The sequence below is a fragment of the Anarrhichthys ocellatus genome, unplaced genomic scaffold, assembly GCF_004355925.1.
Source record: "Anarrhichthys ocellatus isolate YVR2014 unplaced genomic scaffold, GSC_Weel_1.0 scaffold65, whole genome shotgun sequence".
Lineage (NCBI taxonomy): Eukaryota > Metazoa > Chordata > Actinopteri > Perciformes > Anarhichadidae > Anarrhichthys > Anarrhichthys ocellatus.
This window is the reverse complement of record NW_022280095.1, coordinates 150,060-162,719: the sequence shown is the minus strand read 5'-3', so window position 1 is coordinate 162,719 and position 12,660 is coordinate 150,060. Positions and strand designations below refer to the sequence as shown.

At 42.4% G+C, this 12,660-nt stretch overlaps 2 protein-coding genes across 2 annotated transcripts; both read left to right on the top strand.

Moving 5' to 3' along the window:
- Nucleotides 1–2,559: 2,559 nt before the first annotated feature.
- angptl5 (angiopoietin-like 5) lies at nt 2,560–9,856 on the top strand. Its single transcript, XM_031872677.1, has 8 exons — nt 2,560–2,729; nt 3,792–3,963; nt 4,066–4,169; nt 4,264–4,357; nt 4,665–4,768; nt 4,845–4,965; nt 8,733–8,918; nt 9,080–9,856. The coding sequence occupies exons 1-8, from the start codon at nt 2,673–2,675 to the stop codon at nt 9,397–9,399; spliced, it is 1,158 nt and encodes a 385-aa protein (XP_031728537.1). The 5' UTR covers nt 2,560–2,672; the 3' UTR covers nt 9,400–9,856.
- LOC116397337 (piggyBac transposable element-derived protein 4-like) lies at nt 4,988–8,818 on the top strand. The gene is made up of 2 exons (XM_031872678.1): nt 4,988–6,016; nt 6,292–8,818. The coding sequence occupies exon 2, from the start codon at nt 6,851–6,853 to the stop codon at nt 7,616–7,618; it is 768 nt and encodes a 255-aa protein (XP_031728538.1). The 5' UTR covers nt 4,988–6,016; nt 6,292–6,850; the 3' UTR covers nt 7,619–8,818.
- Nucleotides 9,857–12,660: the final 2,804 nt, after the last annotated feature.

Sequence of the window (12,660 nt, the reverse complement as noted above, 5' to 3'; positions counted from 1 at the left end):
GGGAAAAGATCAACATACAGTATGTACAATTGTAATGTAATACAAACCATAGCGCAGCAGATGGCACTGTCCTACTTTAACACGTGTGAAGCTTATTTTGTTTTTCATTACTTTCATAATGATTCACAAAAATGCAGTGGAGACAGATGTTGCGTAACTGTTTCTGATGTAACTGTGTTTTGTTAGTTTTACCTCTGCAGGATTTATTCTGTTATTTTTTTCTGTACAAAGTCATCCCCAAACTGTGTTTTTAATCAGTGCCCTTTCACTGCAAAATCAGACCAGTGGCACACAGGTGACCTATCAGGTGCTTATTCTCATTCCCATCAAAACAGTTAGTAAGAACACCTGGTTTAATTTAACAAACAAATAGTTTCACATTCAAGTATTAATTTAGGAGCTTGGGACTCTGGAATGTGTTGGAGAGAAGAACGTCAAAGTGAAAACAAAACACTGAGTGATGAAGCTAATATTATTTAACAAATTCACTTTTGTTCAAATAAAGGACAAACTGAAAAGTGCTTGGAAGAAAAACTATTCACGAATGTTGTATTTAGGCGACTGCTGTTGGTATATTTTTGATTATAAAAGGGTTAATTTGCCATTTTGGGAAGCACACTAATTCGCTTCAATCAAGATTGACAGCCTGTCTGATGCACACAGCTAAAGCCAGCAGACGATTAGTTAGTTTATCATACTGGAAGACATACGGGGAAACAGCTAGACTGGCTCTGCCCTCCCCTAAAACTCACCAATTAACATGTTGATCCATGCTGTAACGGTCGCACCCACATCCACACCAGCAGACAAACACTTGGTGACGTAATTTCCACTCACTTCCACTTTAATTTGGCCTTTTTTTTTATTAATTTCGTTTTATATTCAGTTACAGGCAACTTTCCCATAATTACACAATCGACAGAGTTAGATTTGGTATAGGTTTATTATCATTTTTTGGCATGCATCATTTCTAATTGATTTAATTTACTGCTGTTAACACTTAAACTCTGATTTATAACTTGCACTAATATCATTTTTTCTTCTTTTGAGTTACTGTGCGGCAGAGTTCAGTTACGTTGAACTCTTTTAGTGCCTAATTTAGCCACGGTTGCTTTGCTTTTTCTGTATTTTTTGGTAAATAAAACTCCACTGTTTGATATCCAAAAACCAGCGTCTGGTGTCTAACTGCTCGCTTCCTAACACTTACAAAAACCCAAGTTGGGGTTTTTTGGGAGAGTTACATGCTTGAACAAAGCGGATATAATGTGTTGATTAGTGATTTTGTTACTTTCGGACAGAGACGGGCTAGCTCTTTGCCTCGTAAACATTTTGGGAAACATAATTATTTGCTTTCATTGTACACTCTCATATCTGTTTAATAAATATGAAGCCAGCAGCTGTTTCCCCTGCTTCTAGTCTTTATGCCAAACTAAATTAAGATAAAATAATCCTTTATTAGTCCCACAGTGGGAACATTTACAGGATTACAGCAGCATAGTGGAATGTGCAAACAAGAAACATAGCAAAAAACAATGTATCAAAACAAGTGTTATAAATAAGTAAATAAGTAATAAACAGTAAGGAATGCTGAGTAAGTTGACTTAATAGTTAAGTCAAGAAAGTAAATAAGTGAATTTCCGAGGATGTCATTTCTTTCAACCATCAAACAGTTTTTTAATGTATCATACCTTTACAAGGACAGTAGGCAAGGCTATATGCTGAAGAGACACCACACAGTCTTGTCTGAATGTTCTCATTATCTCGCCTGGAAGATAATGTTTCATTCACATGCATAGACCACTTTACAAGAGCATGTAACATAGGACAGATGTGGGGGCCCCGGGGCTGGGGCACCAGACTTTTCACATTCCTCTCACTGACCATGACTGTTAACTCACACAGGTTCAGAACAACAGCAAAGCTTTTCATTGGCTCTCGCAGCAAAGTTTTCCAGGGACGCGACAGGCCGGCCGGCTCCAGCTGGACCCTGACAGGAATGTTCTGTTGCTCTCTTTCTCTTTCTCACTTCCCTCACTGCTTTACTGCCCAGTGAAGAAATAATTGGTCTGCCCCTCTGGGAGGCTGTTTTCAGATGAGTCAGTGGTCAGGGAGAAAGACAAGAGGGAGGAAACATGAGCACAAGAGGCAGAGACACCCTGCCTTCGCTGCATGCTACCTTCAGCTCCCAAGCTAAGACACAGGCAGAGAGAAAGTGTTCCTACATTAAAACAAGCTGCCCGTTTCCCCACATCTGTTTCTCATGCTGGTGGCAGGATATAACCATTAAAAATAAAAACACTTGGAAATAGACACACTGAGGGGGAAGGCAATCACTCCTTACCACAAATCCGGAATCAGCACATTCAACTTGTCGACTTGTCAGAAACATCTCCAGACTTTTATGATCAGCCCATTTACAAATTTGACCTGCTCTTATAGGGGATGTTGTCATGGGAATGTACAAGAAAAAGTGGGAGTGTACTGATGGAGGTGGAGAGAGTGAGGCGGTAAGAGAGGAAGCAGGGAGAAGTTTGACAACTGAGAGGAAGGACGGACAAGACTCGGTAGACGGGTGGACATGTGAGGGAACAGAGCAGACTCTGTGGAAAAAGAAAGCATCAATGAAGGAGTGGCTGCTGGTGATATTCAGGAAATAATCACAGTCAGACGACATGATGTGGACGACAACTGTCATTCTGCTGCTTGTGCCTCATCTGCTTTCCTCCACTGTATGTATGATATGCATGTCATCAATGTATCAGGAATTATTGTATTGTTTTTTAAAAGGTATTTCTTTTGAGCTTTATTTCCTGTAATATTTAGTCAGATAGAGACAGGAAAGGGGAAGATAGAGGGAGCATGCTGTAAAAGGCCACTTGTCTGATTTGGTCAAATTTAAACCTGTGCCAAGAGTTATTGTTTCACAGCATTTTTTTTGCAGATGAGTGTGAATTGCTTCAAGAAAGGCTGATGCAGTCAAGGAGATCCAAGGGTTTAGAGTTAGGCATCATGGATGGATCATGAATCGTGAATCTTTTCTTTTCTTTGTTTCTAACATTAACATCATCATCAATAGCGTGTGGAAATATAGATTATTAAGATGTGTTTGTGTTTTACCCGAATTGCACGTTATGTAAATCATTACATTTTAGAGGGAAGACTTGATTTTCGGATATGTTTAGGTTAAGGTCAGAGTAAGATTGGTGTTCGGCTGGTAGTGGTTACGGTTATGGTAAGTCTCCAGGAAATTAATGTAAGTCAATGTAATGTGCCCAAAAGTCATGAAAACACTGCTGTGTGTTTGTTTGTGTCTGTGTGTGTAAATAAAGATTGCAGATAAATACCGCAATGTTAAAATACTCCACTAGAAGTCCTGCATTGCAAATTGTACTCAAGTAAAAGCAATGAAGTATTATCAGCAAAGAAAAGTAACATTACTTGTTATGCCAAATAGCCCCTCCCACAGTGTTTACATATGTTATAGGATTATTGTCACTGATGTATTAATGTGTGAGCAGCATGTTTGTTATGTTCTGTGCTTGTTAAAACAAGTTGTTTTGCATTGAAATATATTAGGCTGGCAGGTATTATTATTTTTACTTTTTACATTAATATGAAACTTTGGTTGATCCCCAGATAAGAGTTAATATTTTCATGTGTCCACTGAGGCAGAGAGGTTAGATACAGAAGCTGGTCAGGACTTTGTGTCCTGCTCTATGAAGTAGAAATCCCAGTTTAGTTGCACTTGACTGTGAATTGAACCCTCACTGTAGTTCTCTCTTGATCGCCAGGACACAGGACACGGCAGTTATTTCAGCCAGTCAGAAACAGTCAATGAGGACCTCTCTGACGCTCCGGTCAAAGGCCAGAAACTTCCCGGAGGGGTCAAAAGTCAGGACACATGCTCCATCCCATGTGACATCACTGTCAAGCTGCTACGAGATGAGAAACATTCAATCTGTGGTAAAAAAAAAAAACAACCTCTTTCCTGGTGTTATTGTTATGTCTTCCATCATCATCTGTTGTTTAAAACGTGTGTGTGTGTGTGTGTGTGTGTGTGTGTAGGCCAGTTACAGCAGTCTCTGTTATTGTTTGGACGCAGCACCCGGAAGCTGATCAGGGATGTGATGGAGGAGCAGCAGAGAGCCCTGGACATCCTCAGCAGTCAGGTAAAGTGAAGTCTTCTTTTTTTTCTCGTCCTAGTAACGGGGTTTGTAAGCGTGCGATTGGCTGGCTGAATAAACACTAGCGTCACATTTTCAAGTCACAGAGCTGATGACCAAAGTGCAGACGCTCAGCTCTGAGGTTCAGAGAAGCAACACTGAGCTGTACTCCGTCAAACCGGTGCAGTCCCACGGTAACTCACACATAAACACTTGTGATGACACAACATTCATTCATACAAATTTTACACATCAATATTGGTTTGATAGTCATGAGGAGTGACTCTGGAGGAGCTTTCTAAGAAGTAGGAGAACATTCTCAACCTATAATGGAGCATTTAATCTTTCAGTATATCTGAAATTGAATTGCCAACTATATGTTTTTCCCTAGATAATAATGTAAAATGTGTTATGGAAATACATCCTTCCTTATGTATGCATCCTTTAGTGAATGTTGATTTTCTTCCTGACGATAAAGGAGAGTGCGTTTGCTTTGATTAGGACGGGACTGCAGCGACATCAAGGACAATCTTTTGTCAGTCGTCCCCAAGATCCCCAGTGGTATTTACATCATCCACCCAGAGAATACAGACTCTTCTTTTGAGGTAAATGTACAATAATACTTCAGTTATTCACAGTCTGTCACTTAATCTGCAGTGAAAACACAACCTGTTGCTGCAGGTTTTCTGTGAGATGGACTACATGGGAGGCGGATGGACGGTGATGCAACGGAGGGCTGATGGATTAACTGACTTCAAGCGAGCCTGGGCTGATTATGTCGACGGCTTTGGAAACCTTGCAGGTTGTGTGAAGTTACTTTAGACGGAGACAGAAGCCCGTTTCCTGTTATAAGCTTTAAAAACCAACATAAGGAGGACGTTGAGGTGTAACAGCTAATGTGTGCAAGGTGTGTCCGGCTCACTGCTCAAGAACACCAGTTAACATGCAGACCTCGACACTGTGAGTTTGTAAAATGAACATTAATACATACATCGCCTAAAGTATTACATCCAATTGTGATTGTTGAATAGTGTTCCTCTGAGAAGGCTTTCGACAATATTTTTGGCTCTTCAGCCACAAAAGCATGAGTGAGGTCTTTGCCTTTGTGCAGGCCAGTCATCCACACCAAACTAAACCATCTTTATGGACCTGGTTGTGTGCACAGGAGCATTGTCATGTTGAAACCAAGACAGAGCCTTCCCTAAACTGTAAGCTGTTATAATAACATTTCCACTAGCATGGTGCGTTGATCTGTTATTTCATTATTGTTATATATTGCGCGTAAACTGTTTTACTTTTCATGAATTTGCAGCATGTTAAGTCCAAAAGTTTTATAATGGCAGTAACATGTTTCAATTTCTTATATAATGTTAAATGTCAGTTTAGTGCTCCAAAATATGCAACATAACATGGTTTGAAAACCAAACGACGAACGCGCCGGCGCGTTTACTCGGTGTTTCTGTTAATATCTCCACGACAATACAGCATGTCAGATGTTGTCGGAATCTGTAGACTCTCCACTTCCGTGTCCGTATGCTCGCGAGATTGTACGTGACTCACACAGCGAGCTCGGATAGGACCAATACAGAGGCAGATCGCGACCCGTCGAGCTCCGCCCCTCACCGTACTTTGTGGATTCGTGTGTCCGTCTACATTTTGTGTGAAACACGCTTCATTCAGTCGACGTCCGAGAGGTCAGAGAGAAGAGAGAAAATGGCGAAGATAAAGTTTACAGTTAGCGAAGTGCTTTGGGAAAGCAGCAGTGAGGATGGCGGAGGATCTTCAGAGCCTGAGGGATTTGATTCCTACGATGAAGAGGAATACCAAAATAACAGGGATCCATTTGAAGATGGGTAAGTGCATTTACAAAAACTTTGTTTTGCAATATCACAGTAATTTGTGCGTAACGTTAGCTAAATGTGACCGTCAGTCATTTTTACTTTTACTCCGTTACTTTGCTGAAGTATATCTTTGCTGCTGTAACATACACATTTCCCCCTGGGGATGAATAAAGTATGTATGTATCTATCTTGTTGTGTGTGGGGGGGATGTGGAGGGAAAAGGAGAAAGGGAGTGAGAACTTTCTTGAGTTCTTTCTTTCAATGACTGTCTCATATTATTTTTACAGAGAGGATTCACAGCTGCTAGGGTCCAGTGAACAACATGCAGCATCTCTGCAGCAGCCACCACGTCCTTCTCTGCCTGCCACCAGGTCACCACAGCCATCACTACCAGCCCCACCACCACAGCCACCAGCCCGGCCAGCAAAGAGGTCCCGTCCCACCCGAGCACAAGGTACCTCCACCGCAGCCACCAGCACCGGCGCCCCCACCCCCGCTGTCTTGGAAGACGGACAAAGACCCGGACACTGCTCCCCCTGTCTCCAGGTTTCAACCTGCTCGGACACCAGGGCCACAGCTCAGCTCCACCTCCACATATACACCCCTCGACCTCTTCAAACTTTTCTTCCCTGTACAAACAGTACAAACACTGTGTCAAAACACAAACAAGCAGGCTGCTAAACAAATATCACACGGAAAGAAGTACAAATGGACAGACTTGGACGTAGGGTACTTTTACAAGTACATTGGGTTGCTTCTGTACATGGCCCTGGTAAATCTAGATAGTATTGTGGATTACTGGAGGCAGAATCACTTTTTTTTTCCTTGCCTCTTCCATCACAGATCATGCCACGGGAGAGATACAGAACAATATCTTGGAACCTTCATCTTAGCGACCCTGACGAGGATGTCCATAATGACAGGAAAAAGGGCACAGCCGACCACGACAAACTCTTCCGACTGAAACCCCTGATGGACAACATCAAGAATGCCTGTAAGGCATTTTATCATCCCCACATACACCTGGCTGCGGATGAAAGAATGGTCGCCTCCCAGGCTAAAACTGGGATAACCCAGTACATGAAGGACAAACCCACAAAGTGGGGATTCAAGCTGTTTGTCTTGGCTGACTCGAGGAATGGCTACACAGTGGACTTTTCAATTTACACCGGCAAAAGCAACATCCCCTCCGGACATGGCCTGGCCTATGATGTTGTGATGTCCCTCGTGAAAGCAGGTTACCTCGGCACAGGCTACCACATTTATACGGACAATTTTTATTCTAGCCCCAAGCTCTTCAGGGCTCTCCATGCGTACAGATTTGCTGCCTGTGGGACTTACAGGGAGTACTGCAAGGAGTGCCCTCGGACAGATGTGAACGCCCTCACAAAGAGGTCAGAGAGAGGCTCCATGAGATGGATCCGGGATGGCCCCATCGTCTACGTGAAATGGATGGACACGAGGCGAAGTATCGGTCTGCTCCACAATTCACACGGCATACTCTGGCAAAACTGTGCTGAGGAGGGTGAAACACCAGGATGGCTCCTGGTCAAGGGTACCAGTCCCCTGTCCCACACCAGTTGCAGAGTACAATCAACACATGGGTGGAGTTGATCGATCAGACCAGCAATATTACGCCGCACAACACAAAACCATGCGCTGGTACAGAACCCTTTTTTATCATTTTCTGGACGTCGCCACCACCAACAGCTACATTATTCACAAGGAACTGTGTCTGGCCCAGCAAACAAAACCCATGACGCACAGAGCTTTCATGGAGGAGCTGACTGCTGCGCTCTGTGGCAAGCCTCTCCGCACAGCTCCTGCCCGGGCACCTGCGGGTCATATTCCTGTGCCTATCGCTGATGTCCAATGTGCAGCAGGCCCCAGAATGAAATCCACCACGGGCCGCAGGAGGTGTGAACATTGCCAAATCCAAGGCCAGCGAAAGGACACACCGTGGAAATGCAAGGAGTGTGATGTTGCCCTCTGCGTGCAGGTGGACAGAAACTGTTTTGCAGCATGGCATGAGAGTTGAAAAACTGAAACAATATTGTAAATAGTCTGTTTTGTTTTTATACATAAATATTTGGTTTGAAAACAAAAACTGTTGTAATGTTCATTTTTCATTTGCACACAGCCCATGAAGCTTGATCTGTAGTATGATGTCATTACTCAGTCCCTCGAACATGTGGTGACAGTAGAGTGACAGAAACACTTCTACTCAAAAAACGATATTACAAAATTTGGTTTTAGACTTTTATTATACACTTATCTGTTATTTTATTCATATATTCCACTACTTGTGTGAACCTAAGACTTTGGCAAACCAATTGCAAGCACCAAAACAATTTATCCACACGAGTAAAGGTATGTTCTCAAAAGAGATTTGAAGAATTTCAAAAATCGGACTTCAGCTTTAGGGACACATTATCTCTTTACACGGTGCCTTAGGGCAATTGGTGCCTCATTATACAGAGAGCTGAGATTGTTCTGCACATTTTGATATACAACACATGGGTATGTATCATATATGCAAATGCCTTTAAAAGGTGAATTTAAGAAAATATGTAAAAATCGAGAAAATGTCCAGAGACTCCAAAGATGGATTTTATGCTGTCTCACTTACAAATGTTGAAGATTAATTTTGCACTTGCCAATGATATTAGTAATGATACAATCTCTCTTTTGTGTGTGTGTGTGTGTGTGTGTGTGTGTGTGTGTGTAGGAGAACACTGGCTGGGTCTGAAGAAGGCATTTCATATAGTAAACCAGAAAGATACTCGGTTCCAACTTCACATCGCTCTGGTGTCCCACGATGACGTCATCTCTTACGCAGCATATGATGATTTCGACCTGGACAATGAAACCGAGTTCTTCAGTATTCACCTGGGCAGATATGCAGGCAGCGCAGGTAAGACTAAATTATTCAAGACTTACAAAAAGTAATTGACAAATGTTGTGCTTTATCACCACACCATGCAAAGTCAAAATAATGATAAATGCACTTGTATATATGTTCACAATCAACAAGTGCACGTCTGCATACCTGTGTGCATGTCTGCGTGTGTTCAGGTGATGCATTTCGCGGCTACGACCAGGATCAGAACCAGGACACGGCTCCATTCAGCGCCTCAGACGTGGACAATGACGGCTGTAATCCTTCCTGCTCCATCGGCAACCGTACAGTGGAGAGCTGCAGCAGCCAGCACAACCAGACAGGATGGTGGTTCAACCGGTGCGGCCTGGCAAACCTCAACGGCTCCCCCGAAGACGCAGAGCGAAACCAGGGGCAGAGGACGCACATGTTGTGGGACACCTGGAGACAGAACGGAGTCCCTCACACCATCAAATCGGTCACGATGAAGATTAGGAGGATTGCGACCAATAATTGACAGAAAGGAGAAGCAGAGGGAGAGAGGAAGAAAACACATATCGCATAAATTGCACAGCATCGTTGTAAAACCTGAAGTTCTAATAAAACAGGATGGAAGGATATCTCGTTTTTTTAATTGTTTCCCCTCATTGCAACAAATTACCTGCTCTGAAATTATTCCTTTAAGGTGATTTTGCTTTGACTCTTGAGGACAAATATGCCTGATGTTATAATGCAATCTATAACAACAACAAAACCAAAATAATAAGAAAAGTAGCACAAACATCTCCGTCATCTCCGAGAGGAAAACAAAAAAATAGGTACAATTTTCTTTTAAGGCACCCTTTGAAAAATGTTTGTAACTTACTTATAACTAATGGCTTTATTAAAGGTTGATGAATATTTTACTAATGCTTTATTGATCAGGTTTTAATAAAAGCAACTTTTGGGTTGCAAAGTTGTTTTATGAGTCGTATAAAACCTATTAGTTAAAGCTTAAAAGACCTTTCTCATCTGATCCAAAGTTCTGTGTAGAGGGCCAACGATTTTATCAAAGCAGGAGAAACCCCAGGGGAAATTTTTTAGGAGCAGCTGGTAAATGTACGCAGCTTATATTCCTAGAAACAATTACACTAAATATGCTCTGGCAATATATTGTGTTACTGTCAGAAAGATCACGAAAGGTGGTCAAGCCTGTGCCGACTTCTGCCTCGGACAATCTTCGAAAAGATTTATGCAAGATAATGAAGAAAAAACTCCTATAGGCACACCCTATAATCTTGTTTTATAAAATATAGAGGGAAGCATGAAAAGCAGCAACTATGAATGCATCTCAAGCTGAGTGAATCTGTACCGTGAAGTTCAAATGTGACTGGCAGCAACAGGTGAACATGACGCTCCTGAACTACCGACCCACTCCAGTGGGGGGTGCTGTGAATCTCTCAAACATGGTGTGTTCTTTGAGACGTTGAGACTTCAAGCAACTCTATGCAATTTAATACAGGATGTTGCAATTTCACAATAGAAACTCTGGACAAATCTTATATAATAATCAGTCATTTAACCGTTCAACCAGTCATTTCAAAGTGAACTAATTGGAACTGATGCATGTCTTATCATGTTTTTACAAAGTGTAATCTTCCACTTCATCTCAACATGAGCACACAACAGAAATTGAAGCTCTGTGATTGGACGTTTCTTACTGAAATGCACCTCGAGGGTCATAACTGACTTCTCTACTTCAACAGACTTCGAGATTTTAATTTCTTATCACCACAGAACCAGACATTTTCTAACATAGTTGTTAATCTTTTGTACTGGCGATTCAACCAGGAGAGGTTCATGTCTATCCAACCGTCACAAACCTTATTCATCACGCATTACCTCTTCTCTCGGTGAACATTGAACATATTGCGGCTATAATGAACGCTGAAGGTCTTCAGACTGGTAGTCTGGTTTCTCAGAAACAGAGAAAGTCATGTTCCAACGTCTTTGCTTTCTCCGACATCTTCTGCCTCTTTCTCCAAGATCTTTGTTTCTCGAGGACTTTTTGTGGTCTGTCCACCAGCTTCAGTCTTGTCATATTCCTCCTAGCCTTCAAAAGGGCAAGACTTGAACTATCTAGGCCATGGAAGTGCGACAGAAGGTTTTCAGAAAACGCCTGACAGCATCTGTCCGCCAGGTCAGGAGTAGGCGACTCCCCCTCAGTTTCGGAAGCAGTCTGCCATCACAAAAGTCTGTGGATTTCCTACTTTTCACCTTCTCATGGAAATCTGCAAATGACTTTCCAACTGCTTTCTCAGCTTTGCTGGCAGTATCAGTGGTACGCACCGTCCTCACTCAGTGGACTTCAGTGTCACGACACCTTCGTCAATCACCTGGAAGACGAGCATGTTGGCTGCCTTGAATCTTTTCATTGATATCCCGTGTATGAGGTGCAATAATCTCAGAGATGTCCGAGTCTGGGATGGACCTCCGTGAAGAGGAGTATGACATTATGCTTTACTCAGACATGGTTGGAGAGGTGCTGGGGAAGTGACCTCTTCGTCTTCTAGAATGTCCCCATGATGCTCAGAAAACACTTGCCGCATAGCGAAAAACCTTTTCAGGTGTTGCTGCATCTTCTTTTGGGAGAGACAACCAGTTGAGGATTCGTCTGTCTCCCTCATATGTGGTACATTCTCAGCAACAGATTGATATCATCAGCTCACAGAGATTCACAGCAGCTTGTTCAATGACTTCTGAGATGAGGATGTTGGCAATCTCTTCCATGGTACTTGAAGTTGTATTCTAATGTAGAAACACAAACATATTTGCAGTGCCAAAAGAAAAATTCAGATCCTTTTGACCAGTTAAAACCCCTTATGTGATACTGTCATAACCGTTTTAACATCACAACGCTCAGCGATGCGGGTTATTCTGCAAAGTCTGCAGAGTTGCAAATATTAGGAAAATGTGCCTAAAGGACTCAAAAACAGTATGTAGAGTTTCCTATTACCGCCACAGTTGTTTCCACAGTCCAGGATGCTCGTTTGTAGCACCAACATTTTCCTATAATCCCCCATCTCCTTATTCCTGCGCAGTAGCACACACATATATTAGTGTGTGTGTATGGGTTCATTAACCCTAGCAATATACACATACCAGACCACACAAAAAGCCAGAGATCCTAAAATGTTATCAACAGAATCAGTGGTACCAAAACACATACGTAAAAAATGACTGTCCAGGTGCTCACTCATTCCCCCCAAATAAGAGTGTGTATGTTTGAGTTGACAGTGTTTATATTAAGGGTCTCTTCTGAGGAAGACGTCTTAACAAGAACTCGCGCTGGTGACATTTGTCAGAGTTTCCCCCTTTTCACCCTGCCATCCTCCCCGTGAAATGTGACGCTGTTACGTCATGAAACGTCCAAAGTGACTAATCTTCAGCAATCAGGGCCTTAAAAGGCAATTTTCACTACACTCGTACATCAGAGACTCTGCTTTATCAGATGTTTGCATGTCGACGTGTTGCTGTGATGTAATGGGGTGTTTTATGCGAAATTCAGCTTGAAAACAGACAGACAACGAAGAAGAACATATTGTACCATCATAAATAATGAAGTGTGTGTGGAAACACTGGGTGGGTGCTGTCACTCATCTTTGACCTGCTGGTGACGAAATACTTGTATGCATGCTTCAATCACAGACATTAACACACGTGTGTATGTGTAGGATGGGAAGTCTGTACACACTGTACAGAGATCACGGGAGAATGGGAGCACACAGGAAGCATAGTC